Source organism: Neofelis nebulosa, chromosome 1 (genome assembly GCF_028018385.1).
Source record: "Neofelis nebulosa isolate mNeoNeb1 chromosome 1, mNeoNeb1.pri, whole genome shotgun sequence".
NCBI lineage: Eukaryota > Metazoa > Chordata > Mammalia > Carnivora > Felidae > Neofelis > Neofelis nebulosa.
Window position 1 is genome coordinate 66,400,330 of NC_080782.1, and position 19,407 is coordinate 66,419,736.

At 38.6% G+C, this 19,407-nt stretch overlaps 1 protein-coding gene across 3 annotated transcripts in view; it reads right to left on the reverse strand.

Annotated features, from left to right (window-relative positions):
- Window positions 1-1,974: 1,974 nt before the first annotated feature.
- UIMC1 (ubiquitin interaction motif containing 1) overlaps window positions 1,975-19,407 on the reverse strand; it is a 120,777-nt gene continuing 103,344 nt past the window's right edge. For all 3 annotated transcript variants that reach the window (XM_058724216.1, XM_058724208.1, XM_058724213.1), the window contains 5 exons: window positions 7,745-7,829; window positions 5,508-5,679; window positions 4,110-4,173; window positions 3,017-3,059; window positions 1,975-2,467 (listed from right to left, as the gene is read on the reverse strand). In XM_058724216.1, the coding sequence (XP_058580199.1) occupies window positions 2,257-2,467; window positions 3,017-3,059; window positions 4,110-4,173; window positions 5,508-5,679; window positions 7,745-7,829 (575 nt within the window). In that variant the 3' untranslated portion in view covers window positions 1,975-2,256. The remainder of the gene's footprint in view (window positions 2,468-3,016; window positions 3,060-4,109; window positions 4,174-5,507; window positions 5,680-7,744; window positions 7,830-19,407) is intronic.

The following is a 19,407-nucleotide window of genomic DNA, read 5'->3' on the forward strand; positions in this document are numbered from 1 at the left end:
CTGCACCCCACCTCTAGCTTCTTTTACTTCTCACCCTAACACTACTTATGACATACAAAACCAGCATCACATTAATAACTGCTGCCATTTACTTCTCATCTTCTATGCAACAGATACTGTGCCTTTATATACATTATCTTACTCCTTAGAACACTGTTAAGTATGATTTCCCCATTTTATGGAAAAGGAAACCGGGTCTCAGAGGGATTAACACATATCAGAGAAAGGGGTTCAGACTCAGACTGATGTGATACTCTTTCCACTGACTTTTTATCTCTTCATTGTCTCACTAATGCCTCTCTCATGGGACCATGGGCACAGGGGGAATAAAATAAATGAGCAGACTTTACCAAAGATAGGGATGGTAGAGTGTAGGGAGGGGGTAAGGAGTAAGGTCATGAAGGGCACTGGGGAGATGGCTGATGGCTGTTTTCCTCTGACTAGCAAGTAAGCCTATTGGTCCTGGTCCTACTGACCCATACTCGCCTCCAACAATTTGCCACTGACCCATGTTCTGGGGAAACTGCTCAATTTTAAGCTAAAAAATTCACTTTCTAGAATCAGCCTTTTCTCTTCTCTTCAGGAAGAGAGAGAAACATATTATCCCACTTATAATGCTCTACCCTCCAATAAATTGCCAGTAAATGAGACTAGTGAGGATTAAGTTGATGGGACATAATAAACTACTTTTTGTTAGAAGGAAAACAAGAAAATAATCAATACTAGAGTAAAAATACAGCATTTTCTTTAGGACTGAAGATGAGGGGCACTGTGGTCTCACTGCCAAGGACAAAAAGTGGCTTTTATTTATTTCTCTGAGCCTTTGTTTCCTTATCTGAAAATTAGGGAGGGTAATACCTACCTCATAGAGTTGCTGTGAGGATTAAATGAAAGTACATACATTGTCTAAGCCACAATAGTTCCTCAAAAAACAACACCTATTACCTTACGTGATGCTGGCCACAATGTCCGTGCCACCCAACACCAAAACATGGAATAAATAGTGTGCATACCATGCTGCCTTCTTTTAACTCAAAGAGCTTGTGTGCAAAGGCTCAGGCAGGAAACAATGCCTTAAAGGCCTTTGCTGTGCCTTCCATCCTAGCTATCTCTGAATCTCCAGTCTAACACACCCTTCATTTTCATCTTTTTTAAAACCAAGGAAAAGGTAACTTTGAACTTGATAAATCAGAAGTTAGGAGAAGTCTGAGTGGTGTCCCTATTTATCCTGTCTCAGGGCCCATTCCTGGACAGCAGCCACCTCCCACAGTCTTTTATTACATCTCCAAATCAAGTTGGGCCAAAGCTAGCTTTCTTAACATCCTTGTTTGGTCATCTCCCACAGGTAGTTGCTTCTGCCATTCGACATCCTCTTATCTTTGGAGTCTGCAAGTACACTGAAGACAGACCACATCTCTGTTCTGCACCGAAAGCTCCTGGGCAATGTGGTAAAAAATGCGCACTCCTCTACTAATACACTGAAATATAAGTTATTTCCTATTGCTGCTATGACCTTTGACAGCAAGAGAACCAATCTGTTTTAACAGATATCCCTGGCATCCCCACTGGTTAATCTAGGAAGAAAAATAATTTTGCATAGGAACTACTAACAGAGCATTCAATTACAAATTCCTGGTAAGAATGGCAGGAGATATCCCTCAAAGGTCCTATGCTCTGGCTGAGAATTCTTAACTAGGTGAGGCAGCAAGATGAAGTGGTAGGTCACCGAATGGTAGGGACAGCAAAATAAGAGGTAGGATCTGATGCCTTGGCACCTTCCACAATGATGTCAGAAAAGGTCAAGGAAGTAACCACACAATGCTTAGAATTGCACACTACACATTCAGTGAATATCGGCAGTATGTCAAAGACCAGTAATGGAATTAATTTGGAAACATGTAATTTAGGAGTCTCAGAACTAGCTCCACATTTAAATATTCCCAACCCAAATCCAGTAACACAGAGAAAAAAAAGTAAAATCTCCATCTTATTGAAATAAGATTTCATACAAACATAGATAAATATATTTAAATTTTCTTTTAACTATAAGTGAATCCAGATTGTTATAAAACAGAATACTATACACAATGTCTGTATAGCTTATAGAAAACATCAAAACAAGAATGCTGAGTGGGTGCTGGTGGTGAAACCTGTAGGGCCAAAACTTGCTCAACAATGAAATAGGGGCCACTAAGGCTTAATGACCATGGCCCACCCCTATCGCTAATGGTTTTGTGAACTCTGGACCCTAGAAATTCAGAGTTTTCTCCTTCTTCCTTTGCCTGCTTTGGCCCGTGTCCGGCTACCTGGCCGGACAGTAAGTTGCTTTTTAAAGTCCACTAAGCAATCTGTGGCTTCTGAAACGGAAACAAAAGACTTGACGGGAGATTCGTTTAAGTCAAGATGTGCAGGGGAACTCTGCATCTCTCTGCTGCAGCCTGCCTCTTCCATCCCTAGCGAGGGCACCCTAGAGAGGAGGGGAAAAAATTCAGAATTCAATATATACCTACTAATAAGCACTAAGTATGTATCATGCATTGTACCAGGGGCTTTTACATACATTATCAGTTCATATAATCTTTGTAATAATCCAACCAGATAAGTACTATCATTCCCTTTTTGCAGATGAGGACACTGGATAAACTATAAACCCAAAGCCACACAGATAGTGAGAGAATGAGAATTCAGACCCAAATTCCCATTTTTTTAAATTTTTTTTTTTTTACCAAATTCCCAAACATCTTGAAATCTAAGTCAGAAGACTATGGTTGGGAGGGAAGAATAAGTCATAGCTCTTGCTCTGCCTGTTTTTATGCCATGAAATTGAATTAGCCATCCAATTCTTAGCCAAGATATATTGGGGGTTGGGGGAGGGATCACAGAGAGAGGTCACACAGTTCCATGGTGATTTCTACCTTCAATAGTTTGAATATCACATTATCCACGGAACCCAGGACCAGGCCTACACTTTTTTAGAACTGCTCACAGTCATATTTCAATGTATACCCCAATTCACCTGAGGCCTCCTGTTTCTTTAGACTTGGTCTTTATTTCTGCATCTGTAATAAGAGAGAAAAAGTAGTAATGCTGTTAAAAGTGTTGTAATCATACTACTTCTCACTGCTCATGTGCTTCCTATTTTCTGGGCACTGCTTTTCATCAGTCTTATCCAGGTAGTTCAGATCCCCAATCCTCAGACCAATGGAATGTTAGTATTAGCATCCAATAGACTCAGCTGCAGAAGCATCGAGGTGAACACTTTTGAATGAACAACCTCTGAATAACCTACTTCAAATCTGGACTTGAGGTACAAGGAGTTGCCAAGGGAACTCTGCCACCTGCAGAGATTCAGAACATGCTGATCTAGAGGCAGCAGGCCGTAGGGCTTGGAGAGGCTGCCTTTTTATAGTCATCACGAGGCAAAACAGATTTATTTGTGAGAATGAACTACCAGAACTAGAAGGTAGGCAAATTTCCCCAGGCTTAAGCAAAAGCTCCTCTTCCATCTACATCTAGTGAATTTTAACAATAGCAACAAATAACAATAGTAATAATAGCAGCTAACATTTACCAAGAGCCTACTTATGCCAGAGAATTTGTTTGGAGCTTTACTAGATATAATCCTTACAATCTATGAAGTTGGTATTACTAACTTTATGCAATGCTCTTAACCAATCCACTCTACTGCTCCATAAATACTAGGCACAAAGAGAGAGTTACTTCCTATAATCCCTCAGGAGCATAGGTTGGGACACAAAACTAAAAGTGACACATAAATAATGCACAAAACATTAGAAGGAGGAATAAATGTCTACATGTCTGGTTTTCCAAGATTGTTCCTTTAGAAGGTATTTAGGGCTGTGTCATTCCTCTATGATTTGGATTTTTTTTTCCCACTCAACAGGCTTTATAAAGCCTGAAATGAAACACATGATGAACAAGACAGGGTGTGTCCTCATCTTCTTTAGGGAGATACAACTTAGAGTCTAAAAGGCTGGCTGATTGGGTCAAATGTATACCCACATAACTCCAACAAACAATGAGTTCTCAGTGGCTATTTTTACTGGGCCTTTGACAGAAGCCCAGAAAATTGGTCCTGAAGTCTTCACCTGCAGTCTTCTGCTCAGACTGTTCCAAGAGACTGAGGAGTCGGCCTTCACTGCGTTTTTTTTCCTGTGACAGAGAAAAACAGATGAAAGAGTTATCTCATGGCAGAGAGTCTAAAATACAACCTCCTTAGCCCAGATCACACTTGTCTCCAGGAGAGAAGGAATGTGGGACACAGCTCTAGGAAAGTCTTTTGCTTTCTAATAAACAGGGTACACAAGTAAAAACACAAACTGTGATGATGAACAGAATACATCTTTATGCCAAGAATATTATCCAAGAATGGATACCAGAGTCAAAGCAAATTATTCCACCAAGATCATATTAAAGAACAGTAGCCTTTGACCATGATAGATTTAGAGAGATTTAAAATAGAAAATAATAGTTTCACGGTAGCTTCTAGAGATAGTGATGCCAGAAGAATAAACAGGCTCTACAATATAAGCATTTACCTATAATCCCCAACTCCAAATCACTACCTCAAAATCACCCCATTGATATAGGAGAGTCCCTTTCTTTTGTCATGATAGATAATGGCTCTTCACCTTAGTGTGCAGTGACTGCTAAGTTAGTAAACATAGAATATGGAGCTGCTGCTTTATCTTTGATCTCTAAGCCAAGACTTGCTCTTGCTGATCTAATTGCAAAGCCCAGAAAGCACATTCATCTTCCCAGTAACTAGTGGCCAGACCTCACAGCTTCCTAAGACCAGGCTCACAAGGTGTTAAACAGAGTTGATCTCAAATATGCTCCTGGCAGTGGGGATATGACTAGATATCCTTTCAAGAGAAGAATTTGGTGATATGTTTCAACAGATTTTAAAATGTTTATATCCATTCCCCTAGGAGTTCCACTTCAGGAAATCTATTCTAGGAAACAGTAAGTGGTACACAGATTAATGTTTTAAATACAATCTTGTAATACAAAAGAATTGGGAAGAACCTAAATGCCCAATAATATGAGAATGGTTATGTGACTTCTGTGTGATGTAAGTATTAAGAGTAATTTTTTAAAAAGTTTGAAAATAAACCCAGGAAGGTGTTTATGCTACAATGTTATGTAGACACACACACACACATACACACATATATATGTGCATATATAGTGTGGTCTCACTTACATGAAATATGCATAAAAAAAAAGACTGAAAAAATTGGCCAAAATACTAAAAGTTGTTATCTCTGAGTAGCTAAATTATGGGTAATAATTTCTTAATTTCTCCTGATTCTTCATATTTTTTTGAACTGCCTATATTTCCTACAAGGAGTATATATACTTTTTAATTGAAAGAAAATATAATTTTAAAATGCAATCTTGTTTCTAGATAAGCAAAAAAGAAGGAAGAAGAAAAAAGCATAGAACAGAACTTTGGAGAGCTTCCTAAAACATTCCATACATACCTTTGGGTTCCTCAGCCGCTGCCGCCACTTCTCCTCTATAGCTGAGCATATCCTCCCACTCTCTTCAGGCCCATCTCCTTGGTCACCCCTTGCAAGCTGGAGACAGGACTCTACGTGACTCTGATACTCTCTGAATGGGACCAGGGATTTACAGAGATAACACTTCTCATTCCTAGCCAATCAAAAGGAAGGGGGAAAGAGCAGTTTTAAATTTGCTTTTGCCTCTGGGCTCCTGGATATGTCTCAAATTGTGTTTTTATGTTACTCTGTCTCAATTGTGTTTTTACGTTATTCGGTGGAGGAGACATGTCAACCAATGCAGATTCACTCAGCAGGATGGCCAATAAAACTAACCTGACGCCAATCAACAGGACTGAGTGATTAGCGGTTTTCCCTGGCTGTTTCTCTGTACCCTGCTGTTGCAGCAGTGGGATGGTAATGAAATCAGCTCTTCTAACTATCTCAAACAATGCTGATTGCTCTTCAGACATAAAATATTCTGTCAAACTCTTCTGAAATTAAGCGTAATAGTTTTTTCAAAGGGAAGTTAAAATTTAGACAACCATGAGAATTAAATCAAGATGACATTTTTTACCAGGGTGGATGAACTTGTCTGACTCTGTATGCTGACTTCCTTAATTTTACAACCTGCAACATCAACTAGGAAGTTACCAAAACCATGTGGTTCTGCCAGAGACTTTTGAGTAACTTCACCTACATAGTTATTTTTATCTTTTATAATAGTAGAATCTGTAGAAAGAGAGGAAACTGTGTCCTTGAAGTAAGATTCATTGGGGACAAAGGAAGAAAATAAGCACTTATTAAGTATTTTCTCTGTGGTAGGAACTGGTACCAAGCCCTTTAAACACAACTTCTCAATTAATTCTTTGGCCCTACTAAGAAAGTACTATTCTCCCCAAGGTTCTATAGCTAATAAATGTCAGAAACCAGGTCTTCTAGACTCTTAAGATCATCTTCATTTTAAGAAGCTAAAGAAAACTTTCCAAAGGCTGCTATTTTAGACTTCTCTTTCTGGTCATAACTATTCAGTTACTATACAGCAAGAGAAATCTGGATTAGTTCTACAGAAAACTTTCTCTGGAGGTCTTTAAAAATAGGAGAAAAAATTATCTCATATACTCAATCATCTGGAAGAATATAAATAAAACTCTGCCTTATGAGAAAATCTAGACCAGTGTACCTTTTAAAATTTATGAATTAATGCAAAAATCATACAGTCATCCCCTACTACATGAGATAGCAGCACTGTGGAAGGAGCTTAAGTTTCGGAGTCAGGATTTGCCAGTTCTCACTACATGATCTTTAACCAGTTACTTATAATTTCCCTTCAATTTCCTTATCTATTTAAAAAAAAAAAAGAAAGAAAGAATAACTATCTTATCAGCTATTGTGAGAGTTACAAAGTACATCAAACACTTAGCACAGTGGCTGGTACATAATATTAGGTGTTCAACAAAGAGCTATTATTGTTTTTGCTGTCTCAGACACATTTTATTAGATGCTGAGGATATAAACATGAATGAAGGCAAGGATCTGCCTTCAAAATTCACAGTCTACCCAAGGAGACAGAAATGAAAAAAAAGAAAAAAAAAAATACTGCAATATAGTGGGATGGGATGCAATACAGTCATAGAGGAATGTCCACATGTTAGGATTCCAAAAGGAGCAAGTGATCAGCTCCACTCAACTGGATTAGGGAAGACAGCCTTGAAATTTAGGGTCTAAGATCTGTATTTCAAAGATTAAACATTTCTGCCTAATGACTGACTGCTTTAATGTATTCTTGGTAATGTCTTTCCTTTTAGGGGGCATCACTTCTACCCGACCACCCTTTAGAATATACTTTCTTAGTCAAGCTGCAACCTATAACCCAAAGAAGTCACTTATATTGCCCAACCTTTTGCAACTGAACTTCTGTACCATTACATTGCAAAATAGCTCACTGCTCCCAAAAGTACCAAACACCAAAATGCAAATTTAAAGAAAATAGAATGTGGAAATGGAATGGGTGGTAGAATTTTTTAAGGGTAATTCAAAAAGATAGAGGCCACCTGCATTAACATAAATTGGGAATAAGAAAAATAGATTCAGATATCAAAGCAATGAAGTGACTGGAAAGCCAAAGAAACCCAGGGTAGAGAGGAATAGGTCTCTTTATTCAGTCCAAGCAATGGTATGTTAAACAAGAGCTCTGAGAACACAACATAGTCACTTACTTGTCAATGTCTAGGGAAGTTTGGGCAGTTGTCTCACTGTCACTCTTGCTCTTGCTGTTGGCCTCTTTTTGTCTCCGAGTCAACACTTTCAACAAAAAAAGGAGGGGAGGGGCAGGGAGGGGTAGAGAGAGACAGAGAAAGAAAGGAAGAAAGAAAGAAAAAGAAAGAAAGAAAACTGTTAGTTGGAAGTAGATTCTGAATATAAAAGACAAAATGTATGGGAAGAAGTTTAAAATCATATTCCACTGGGAGAAGTGCACTGTGTCTGCAAAATCTCTGCCTTTTCTAGCAAAGAGAGTAACACCTGTAATGTATGAATTGAAGCTGCCAGCCACAAGATATTCCTATATTTGCTAATAAGATCGATTTATCCCCTATTTGCCATGAGATCTAAAGATCTAGTCCAGGGATGCCTGGGTAGCTCAATCGGCTAAGCATCCAACTCTTGATTTCAGCTCAAGTCGTGATCTCAGCGTCATGAGATAGAGTCCTGCGGCAGGGCTGTATGCTGGGTGTGGAGCCTGCTTAAGATTCATTCTCTCGGGGCGCCTGGGTGGCGCAGTCGGTTAAGCGTCCGACTTCAGCCAGGTCACGATCTCGCGGTCCGTGAGTTCGAGCCCCGCGTCAGGCTCTGGGCTGATGGCTCGGAGCCTGGAGCCTGTTTCCGATTCTGTGTCTCCCTCTCTCTCTGTCCCTCCCCCGTTCATGCTCTGTCTCTCTCTGTCCCAAAAATAAAAATTAAAAAAAAAAAAAAGATTCATTCTCTCTCTCTCTCTCTCTCTCTCTCTCCCCCCCCCTGCCCCTCCCCTACCTGCACATGGGCACTCTCTCTCTCTGTCTCTAAAATAAATTAATTAATTAATAAATTAATAATAATAATAAATAAAAATCTAGTCAACACAAGGAAAGGGTTTTGTGTAGTACCCCAACTAGCAGCACTCAAGGGAGGGATTTATACTTTACCAACCAAAATTCTATCTGGTGTGACATACACTCCAATCAGGTAGTCTATGGAATATAGTAATGATAGCTACATCTATCTGAGTACACACATTAGTTCCAATCTTTAGTATAGAAAGTGTTCCAATTACAAGTGAGGAAACAAACTCACAATGGTGAACACAACCAGTTTTTCCCACTACACTAGGACCACTTCCCAGTTCTAGTGGGTACAGATAGCTTTAGCCCAGGTGGCATATAAATAATACTTTGTCTCACACCCAAAGCATCTGTTTATAAAATCACAGTCTCTTAAAAGGTCTTAGAGGTTAATCAACTATTTTGCAGTCTTCATTCCTTGCCAACAAGAAAAACTATAACCATCTAACTTCAAATTTTGCCTTCCTCCCTCTTGACTTGAAATCCCCATGTCAGAGAATTTAGGAAGGTTAGCAGTTCACAAAATAATTTAGGTTGTGAAGCGTTGATCTAGTCCAGGAGTCAACAAACTTCTTCTTTAAAAGGCCAAACAGTAAATACTTTAGGCTTGGCAGGCCATATGGTCTCTGTCACACTACTCAACTCTGCACGGTGCAGAAAGGCAGCCATCAACAACCCATAAATAACTGGGTGTGGTATGCTCCAGTAAAACTGTATGTACAAAAACAGATGTCTGGCTACATTTGGCCCCTGGTGGCCAGAGTCTGCCAACCCTTCTAGTCCAACCTTCTACTCATAAAAAATGCCTTGCAAGCATCCCCAACAAATAATCACCTAGTCTCAACTTGATTATATCCATTCCCTGAGGGGAATTCACTTTCTCCTAGGGAAACTCATTCTACTGCTACACAACAATCCGACTCAATTTGTATTTACTGGGGGCTCTATGAATAAGTCTACCCCCTTTTATGTAAGTCAATTCTCTGAAAACTTAACAAGCTACATTACAATCTTGGATTTACTCAGTTGTCTGCTCCACTGAAATGTAACCTCCTTCAAAGCAGGGACTATACTTAGTCATTAATCTAATTTCTAATGACCGCAGAAAATTTTGATTGCATTGGTTAGCTCTAATCCTTATAATAATCCTCCAGATTGGTATTATTATTCTGCCCTACTTTAAAGGTATGGAAACAAACTCAGAGGAAATGACTTTGCCAAGCTATCACAATTGCTAAGTGACAGAACCCAGGAGAGATCTATACCAGTCTGATTCTTATACCCAAGTTTTATATTCCTAGTTAACCTCCTTTATATACACCTCAATTTGTCAGGCTCTCTTTAAATGTGTGGCACCCCAAAATGGACCTAATACTCAATAAGCAGTCTGACTAGTAGAGAGAACACAAGAACCACAAACTAACCCACTTAGACTCATATTCCACTAATTCAGCCAAAGCTGTATTTGCTTTATTGACAATCTTAAATTAAGCTTAAAGTGAGCTTAAAGGCAACTAAGATCCATCCCCTACCCTCCCAAATCATCTTCAAATAAACTATCATCAAGACAAGTCTTCTAATTCTATACTTGGGTATAAAACAACTAAGCTATTGGTTATTTCCCCCCCTTAAACACAGGACTTTATATTTATCCCTGTTTTTTTTGTTGTTGTTGTTGTTTTTTTCCCAGCTGAACATTTTAGTCTGTTGGGATCATCTGCAGTCTTAATTCTGTCATCTGATGTTATCAGCTCTCTTTTCCATCTTTGTGTCATCTGCATGACAAGCATGACAACCATGCTTTCTACATCTTCATCCAAGTTATAAATGATATGGCCAAGGACAGAAAACTGTGGCATTTTACTAAAGAAGCCTGTCTTCTCCCTGGTCCAAATTTCATTTAAATACTTAATCAAGCAGATATTTATTGAGAACCTTCAATGTACAAGTACTTTTGGAGAGATATAGGAAATCATGTGGTAGGGTCCTTGCTCTTAAGGAGCTTACAACTTACTAAGGGAGACAGCATATACACTCAAATAATTACGATACAAGATGTAAAAAGATACGCATAATAAAAGAAGATCATATACACAAGCAACTATTAATAGCGTTTGTCTCTGGGGAGGATGTCAGGGACATTTGGGGAATGGAATTGGAGAGAGAGGCATATTTTGTACTATATACTTTTCTGTACTGTTGAATTAAAAATTAAAAGGGAAGAGAAAAGAGATGGTAGAGAGGTGTTAGGTACAAGTTAGAGTATACTATATATCTATTTCTAAGGTTCCTTCCAACCCAGAGATTTTATAAGTAAAAAGAAAGTACTGTAGGAGAAAACATCCCAGACACAGTTGTATAACCATCTTCAAATCCTATTCTATCAGCCATCCCACATTTCTCCATCTTATGTACAAGGACTTCATGAGAGATTTTATCAAGTGTCTTGCTGAAATCAATTCTCAAAAGGTTGGCACCTCACAGATTACAGAAACCTTTAAGGGTTGTTGTTTTTTTCTCTCTTTCTTTCTATTTGTCCCCCATCTTGACTACCAAGTATTTTTCCAAAAGAAATACTTGGAAAGCACTCCACAGGCAAAGCTGGAAAAATAATTAATTGCTTCTAGCACTTCATATATACCTCTATTGTACTTAGTGCCTTTCTGTTGTTATTTGTTTATATGTCAAGTCTCCTACACTATATAACTTTCTGAATTTAGAGATTCTAGGTTTTGTTGTTTCTTCAGAATCCTCAGTAGAGTCCAACATTGATTAGGTGCTAATAAATATTTGCCAAATTAAATCATAGCAATGGATTCAAAAAAGTTCTTGTTTTATGAGGACCTTCTCTGTGCCAGGGACTTTATAAACATCATCTCTAATTCTTTACAATAATCCTGCAAGGTATATATGATTACCTGTATTTTTACAGATGATGAAATATTAAATAACTTGATCAATATCACAAAGCTAAAACAACAACAAAAGAAACATGGCACCAGGAACGCAATACAAGTCTAACTTTAAAGAAGCTTATGTTGGGGTTTCTGGCTAGCTCAGTCAGTGGAGTGTTTGACTCTTGATCTCAGGGTTGTAGTTTCGAGCCCCATGCTGGGTGTAGAGATTACTTAAAAATAAAATCTTAAAAAATTAAATAAATAAAGATGCATATGTTGTTCTACAAGAGTAGGCTGCCTTTCCTGAAAAATAAGAGGGAACGGAAGGGAAGATAAAAAGTTGTAAGTGGTAAATGAGTGGAAAAGAATTTGAGGGGAGAGACTAGGCAGACAGCTGTAAACCATATGCTAATTTTATTATTAAATGTTATGATCAGAGTAAACTGGACTGACTCTGCAGCTATATTTTGTCTTAGAAACCTATAGCCCTTACAAAGGAGCATGAAGGAATATGTTGCTCTAAAAGAGCCTCCTACTTTGGTTTCTGAGGGCCAAGACAGCCATTTCAAATAGCTATAGGAAGAAATTTCAGTATTAAACTTAAGTCCAAAAACCTAACTACTGGTGACAACGGTCAAAGATTTCAAAAGGGAACAATGGAATCTGAGGACAGATAACTACCAGGAAAGCAACTACCAGGGCCAGGTAAGCAAAACAGAAAGAAGGGATATCACTGAGACCTGACAGAGCCACTTATAAACCTATGACCATTAACTCAGGCCTTTACAGAACTGAATGGAAAACATCCTAAGGAGCTGTGCTTGGGACTTGGCTTGGCACTGTTAATATACAAAAGAAGCTGTAACACCCAGCAGAATAAAGTGCATTGACTTTAGAGTTGTCCAAGTTGGGATTCTACCAGCTGTGTTGTCTATGGCAAGTTACTTAACCTGAGTATCAGTAGACTTACCTACAAAAAGAGATAATAGCACCTATCCTCTGAGGTTTTGGTAAAGATCATATCAGATAACCCAAATAATTTGGATTTAATTTAATCCAAATAAATTGTTGAGTGTCCAGCCCACAGAAAGCCCTCAGCAAACATTTGTTGCTATTATTATATGATTCCATTATCCTTCCAGATTTCTTAGCTTTATCCAAAGATTTAAGACTACCCTTAGAATAAGTGCCAAATAGCTTATCTATTATTTTTTCTAATTGTCTTTTAATGTTTATTTATTTTTTGAGAGAGAGACAGAATGTGAACGGGGGAGGGGCAGAGAGAGAGGGAGACACAGAACCTGAAGCAGACTCCAGACTCCAAACTGTCAGCACAGAGCCCGACGCAGGGCTTGAACCCACAAACTGTGAGATCATGACCTGAGCTGAAGTCAGACGCTTAACCAACTGAGCCACCCACACGACCCAGCTTATCTATAATTTAAGTCTTAATCTTTAGTTCTCATACTAATTTATACAAACAAAATGGTAAAGTAAATAAAGTATTAAAGAACAATTATCAATATCATATAAACATTTGTTTCCACAATGCACAGAAGACACGCAATCAACAATAAAAACATTTGGCCTGAAACTGTAAATAATGAAGATGGTCCCTTGAGGAGAGTGGAAATTATACATACAAAGAGAGACTTGGCAGAATAACAGTCTAGTCAGTATGTCTCCTTCAAACTCAAAACCATCTCAGCAGAAAAAAATGGAAGGCCACAGAACTGTGTATGGTCCTGCTAAGACCAGCCATCCTCCAACCCAGCACTTCCTCAGTGGAAGGTACAAGAAGGGAAGGCTTGTTATACCTGCATGTTGCCTATCTCAATATTGTCAGCCTCTCCCAAAAGACTAGTCCCAACAAAAAGGCATCATTAGAATTATCTACATTTTCTGAGACATGTGGCTATTTAAATTTAAATCTTAATTAGAATTAAACATAATTTAAAATTCAGCTCCTCAGTCCCATGAGGGGTGATGACACAATCTAGTCCATTGCAGTGTTCCTGCTGCCTCAAGGACTTTATCTTATGAGTAGGTCTCTGGTGATGAATTCCTTCAGTGTTAGTATATCTGAAAAGTCTCTATTTCATCTTTTAAATTTTTAATAACATTTTTAGTTTGGAATAATTTAGATTTGTAAAGTGTTGGAAAGATAGTGCAGAGATTTCTTTATAATGTTCGCTTACTTTCTCCTAATGTTAACACCTTATGTAACCATGGTACATTTGTCAGAACTAAAACATTTACACTGGTACATAGCTATTAACTGAACTCTAGACTTCATTCAAATGTCACCAGTTTTTCCATTACGACCTCCCTTTTTTAAATTCTAGGATCCAACCCAAGATACTTTATTATATTTGGTAGCCCTCATTTTTGAAATATTCTGCTGGGTACAGGAATTTAGATTCTGCTAGATACAGATACTAATCTTTTTCTTTCAGTATTTTGAAAGATTTTGCCCCAATGTCTTCTTGATTGTGTTGTTCCCAACAAGAAATCTGATTAATTCTTATGTTTTCTATCTGCATGTAACATATCTTTTTTCTCTGGAAGGTTATAAGGTTTTTTTCTTTATCTCTGGGTTTTGTTTGTTTGTTTGTTTGTTTTATGTAAACTCTATGCCCAACGTGGGGCTAGAACTCATGACCTTGAGATCAAGAGCTGCATGTTCTACTGACTCAGCCAGCCAGGCACCAACCCCCCCCCAACCCGCCCCACTTCTTCTTTATCTCTAGTTTTAAGCAATTTGATTATGATGTGTTATTTTTTTTTTTTTGAGGGTGAGAGAGTGCACAAATGGAGGAAAGGGACAGAGAGAGAGAGAGAGAGAGAGAGAGGGAGAGAGGGGGGGGGGAGAGAGAGAGAGAGGGAGAGGGAGAGGGAGAGGGAGAGGGAGAGGGAGAGGGAGAGGGAGAGGGAGAGAGAGAGAGAGAGAGAGAGAGAGAGAGATATTGAGAGAGAATATCCCAAGCAGGCTCCACACTTAGCATGGAGTCAGATGCAGGGCTTGATTCCACAACCTGGGCTCATGACCTGAGCCAAAATCAAGAATCCGACACTCAACTGACTGAGACACCCAGACACACCAATTATGATGTGCTTTTTAAAGTTTATGATGATATTTCTTCTTCCTGTGCTTCATAGAACTTATTGGATCTACAGATTTATAGTTGTCATCAACTTTGGAATTTTCTCAGCCATCATTTCCTCAAAATTTTTTTCTGTCGTTTGCCCCCTATAGCAACTGTTATTTACCAGTATATTAGGCCACTTAAAATAGTCTGATACACAACAGTTTTAAATTTTGATGTAATCTAATTTATCTAGTTTTGTCTTGTATTGCTTATACTTTTGGTGTCAGATCTAAGAATCCATTGCCAAATCTAAGGTCATAAGATTTACCCCTAAGAGTTTTAGTACTTACATTTAGATCTTTGATATATTTTTTTGTATACAGTGTGAAGTAGGGGTCAAACTTTTTCTTCTGCATATGGATATTAAGTTGTCTTAGTACCATTTGTTGAATAGACTATTTTCCCCCTATTGAACTATCCTGACAGCCTTGTCAAAACCTGGTTAGCTATAAATGTATGGTTTTAATTCTGGACTCTCAATTCTATTCTTTCTATCTATCTATCTATCTATCTATCTATCTATCTATCTATCTATCTATCTAATCTCCTTATGCCAGTCCATACGGTCTCAATTGGTAAGTTATATAATTAGGAAGTATGGACCCTCAACTTTGTTCTTTTTCAGGGCTGTTTTGGCTATTCTGGATCCCTTGTATTTCCCGAACTCAAAAAATGGAGTCATTAACCCAGCTGCTTAGGACAAAACTTGGTGTCACCTGAATTTTCTCCTTCCCTCAGATTCCAACAAATACTGTAGGATCAACCTTCAATATATATCCCAAATTTGGCAACTTCTTTACCTTACAACTATCACTATCATCTACTATCACATTAGACTCTGCCTGGAATACTGCAAAAGCCTCCTCCTTAGTCTGTTCACATCTACTTTTGCCCCTGGCCCTTTACAGACTATATTTCACACAGTAGCCAGAGTTGGATTATATCACTCCCTTGCTCTCAACTGTTCCATGGCATTTCATCATATTTAGAATGAAGTACAAAACCCCAGATGATCTGGTCACTGATCTGATCTTTCCTCTCTTTTCCCCTGTTGTTCATCCCACTACACTCATTGTGGCTTCCCTGATGCTGTAGAAACATGCCAAGCACACTCTTGTTTTAGGGCATTTATAGTTATTCCCTTTACCTAGAATGACTCTATTCAAAAATCACCTCAAGAAGTCTTCCTTGATCTTTTCATTTAAGAGCTCCCCATGGCCTCCTACCACCTTCCCTGTCCTAGGCATTCTCTATACCCTGGTTTTTGCTTTATTTTTCTTAAGCCTTACTTATTATCTGTTTTCTCCATGAGAATGTAAGCTTCATGAGCACACAGACTTCTTTTCTGTTCAGTGGTATATTCTCAGCTTGTATAACAGTACCTGGTTATAATAGGTGCTATATAAATTATTAACTGGGGTTGTCAGTAAAGGAACATAAATACAGTATAAACAATACTTCTGAATTACTCAGGGGGCTCTCTAAGTTGAGCATCCTACAGTGGGCTTAGCCAGAAACCTAAATCAAAGTTGCCTTCTCTCATCCTGATCCCTGGTCACAAAAAAGCTTGATTGATTCCCTCACGAAAAGATTCTCAAATCTGTTCACTTCCACTGACTCTCCTTTACTACTGGTCTCCCTGTTTCTAGCCTCAGTCTCTCCAATCTATCTTCCATACTGCTCTAAGAATAACTCAGGCCCAGTATTACCAGTGGCAGTACCCAGGAAGCCTTCCCTGACCCAAGAAGGCCCCAATCTCTACACTCAAACAGGACTCTATGTGCGTATCTATCATAGCACTTCTCACACAACACTCTAATTACTGCTTTACCTACCTGTCTCCCCCAACAGATTGTCTCTTAATCACTTCAGCATTCCACATTCCTGGCATAAAATTGACACTCAATATAAACGTATATTTAATGAATTCATTTGGCAAGATAGTTTCTTATTCACAAGTTTGCCAGAGTATTTTCTTGGCTTTAAGAACAACTGAATATCTTTATAACTTAGATGAAAAGGTCTCTTAGGCCTGACCCAAAATAACACTTGAAGCAGAAAAGCCCTATCTACCTCAGTCCAATCAATAAATAAATTCTTGTTGTCTTCTCAGGTTCTTTTTTTTTTTTTTTTTAAGTTTATTTATTTTTGAGACAGGGAGAGACAGAGCATGAACAGGGGAGGGTCAGAGAGAGGGAGACACAGAATCTGAAGCAGGCTCCAGGCTCTGAGCTGTCAGCTCAGAGCCCGACGTGGGGCTCAAACCCATGGACTGCGAGATCATGACCTGAGCTGAAGTCAGCTGCTTAACCGACTGAGTCACCCAGGCGCCCCGTCTTCTCAGGTTCTAGACTTGATAATTTTATTCTACTACAGATAGCATCTAACTCAAATACTCTAATGATTACATTGACACTTCCTAAGTATAAAAAAACCTAAAACAGGCAGGCATCACTGAGTCCTATTTACAGATGAGCAAAATAAAGACTCAGAGACCTCAATTCTGTAAATACCTGGTCTTGGATATGATTCCAAGTCTGTTAGACTCCAAAGCCAATACCACAATACCAAACTGTCTTCTTTGCTTCAGAGAAGCCACAGAGGCCCCCTGTCCCTATTCAAGTTGTAGCAATTTCCTTTCCAGTTTAGAGACAAGCTTGCTTTCAAGAAGTACACTTAATGTTGAGCTATTGACCCTAACCTTCAATACTGCTATAGTTATCCCCTGCATCTGAAGTGTCAGCATGGCTTGCATAATACCTATCCATATAAAGACAAAAGTACTCATATAAAAATATTCTTACCAGTGACCCCCCACCCTGAAGCTAAAGGCAAGAGTAAATACTGAGAAAAATCCATAAGCCACACAATCCTACTTAAGATACAGAAATAAAGGGTCTACCACCACTATATTTTTATGAGCAAAATTTCTCAATCTATGAGGTACTGAATAACTTAGAGGTCTTAGAAAAACAGTCACTTGTCTAGTTCCTACTAGCACTTGAGTATAATATTTATAGTTCAATTTTTTCTTTAACAGCTAGAATTTTTATTTAAGCAATTTGACAATATATATCTAGGATTGTAAAATAATTCATATCTACTGACCCATGAATTATACCTTGGCAATCTATTCTGAAGAAATCATATGATTTTAAACAAGATCATAAGACAAAGATATCTTATCAAAGCATTATTTATAACAATTAAACATTTAAACAACCTAATGTTCAAACACAAGATGAAATACTATGCAGGAATTTAAAAAAAAAAAAGACGGAAAAGAAATATACCAAAACATTAAATGTAAAGCGGGAAGGGGGAGTAATTATTTTTCCATGTTGCCATTTTTTTTTCAGTGAGCATATATACCACTTTAAAACTTAAAAAAACTGTTTAAATAAATATTAGGAGACACCCCTGATGAAATAACAGATCAGGCAATGGTCATCAACGACCATCAGTTGAAAGCTAGCGGCTTTCTAATGAATGGATTAGGCTGATCCTGCTGATCAACTGAATCATAAAAGTAAGATAATCAGATAGTATGTGCCTCCCGAACTGATGCAATATGAAATATACAATACCACTTATAAAGCACTCTTTAAAAAAAAAAAAACCCAAACTGAACCTGATAAAACCTCAAATCTAACTATTAAGTTTCCAGAAATTATTGTCTAGAACAGAATAACATGTTAAAGATAGAACAGGAAGGGGTGCCTGTATGGCTCAGTCAGTTGGGCGTTTTGACTTCAGCTCAGGTCATGATCTTGTGGTTTGTGGGTTCGGGTCCTGCCGTCAGGCTCAATGCTGTCAGCACGGAGCCTGCTTGGGATCCTCTGTCTCCCTCTCTCTGCCCCTCCTCTGTTCATGCTCTTTCTTTCTCTCTCTCTCTCTCAAAAATAAACAAACATTAGGGGCACCTGGGCTGCTCAGTCGGTTAAGCCCCGTGTCGGGCTCTGTGCCAACAGCTCAAAGCCTGGAGCCTGTGTCTCCCTCTGTCTCTCTGCCCCTCCCCTGATTGCACTCGCTCACGCTCTCTCCCTCTCTCTCTCAGGAAATGAACAAACATTAAAAAAAATTATAAATAAATAAACATTAAAAAAAAAAAAAGAACAGGGACACAATCAGCAAAATCCACAAAAGGAATACTGAAAGACAAAAAGCCAGTCTCTTTAACAAATAAACTGTCAAGAAAATAGAGATAGGCGGATAACTGAGATTAAAAGAGATTTGAGGGGCGCCTGGGTGGCTCAGTCGGTTGAGCGTCCGACTTCGGCTCAGGTCATGATCTCACGGTCCGTGAGTTCGAGCCCCGCGTCGGGCTCTGTGCTGACCGCTCAGAGCCTGGAGCTTGTTTCGGATTCTGTGTCTCCCTCTCTCTCTGCCCCTCCCCCGTTCATGCTCTGTCTCTCTCTGTCTCAAAAATAAATAAATGTTAAAAATAAATAAATAAAAGAGATTTGAATGACATCAACCAAATGTAAATGTGTGCAACTTGTTTGGATCCTGATTTGAACAAGCCATTTAAAAAAATTATGAGGTAATTAGGGAAAGAGAGATGCTGACTGATATAATAATGGTACTGTGTCTATATTATTTATTTATTTTAATGTTTATTTTTCTTAACATTTATTTATTTTTGAGAGAGACACAGAGCACAAGCAGTGGGGAGGCACAAAGAGGGAGAGACACAGAATCCAAATAAGCCTCCAGGCTCCAAGCTGTCAGCATAGAG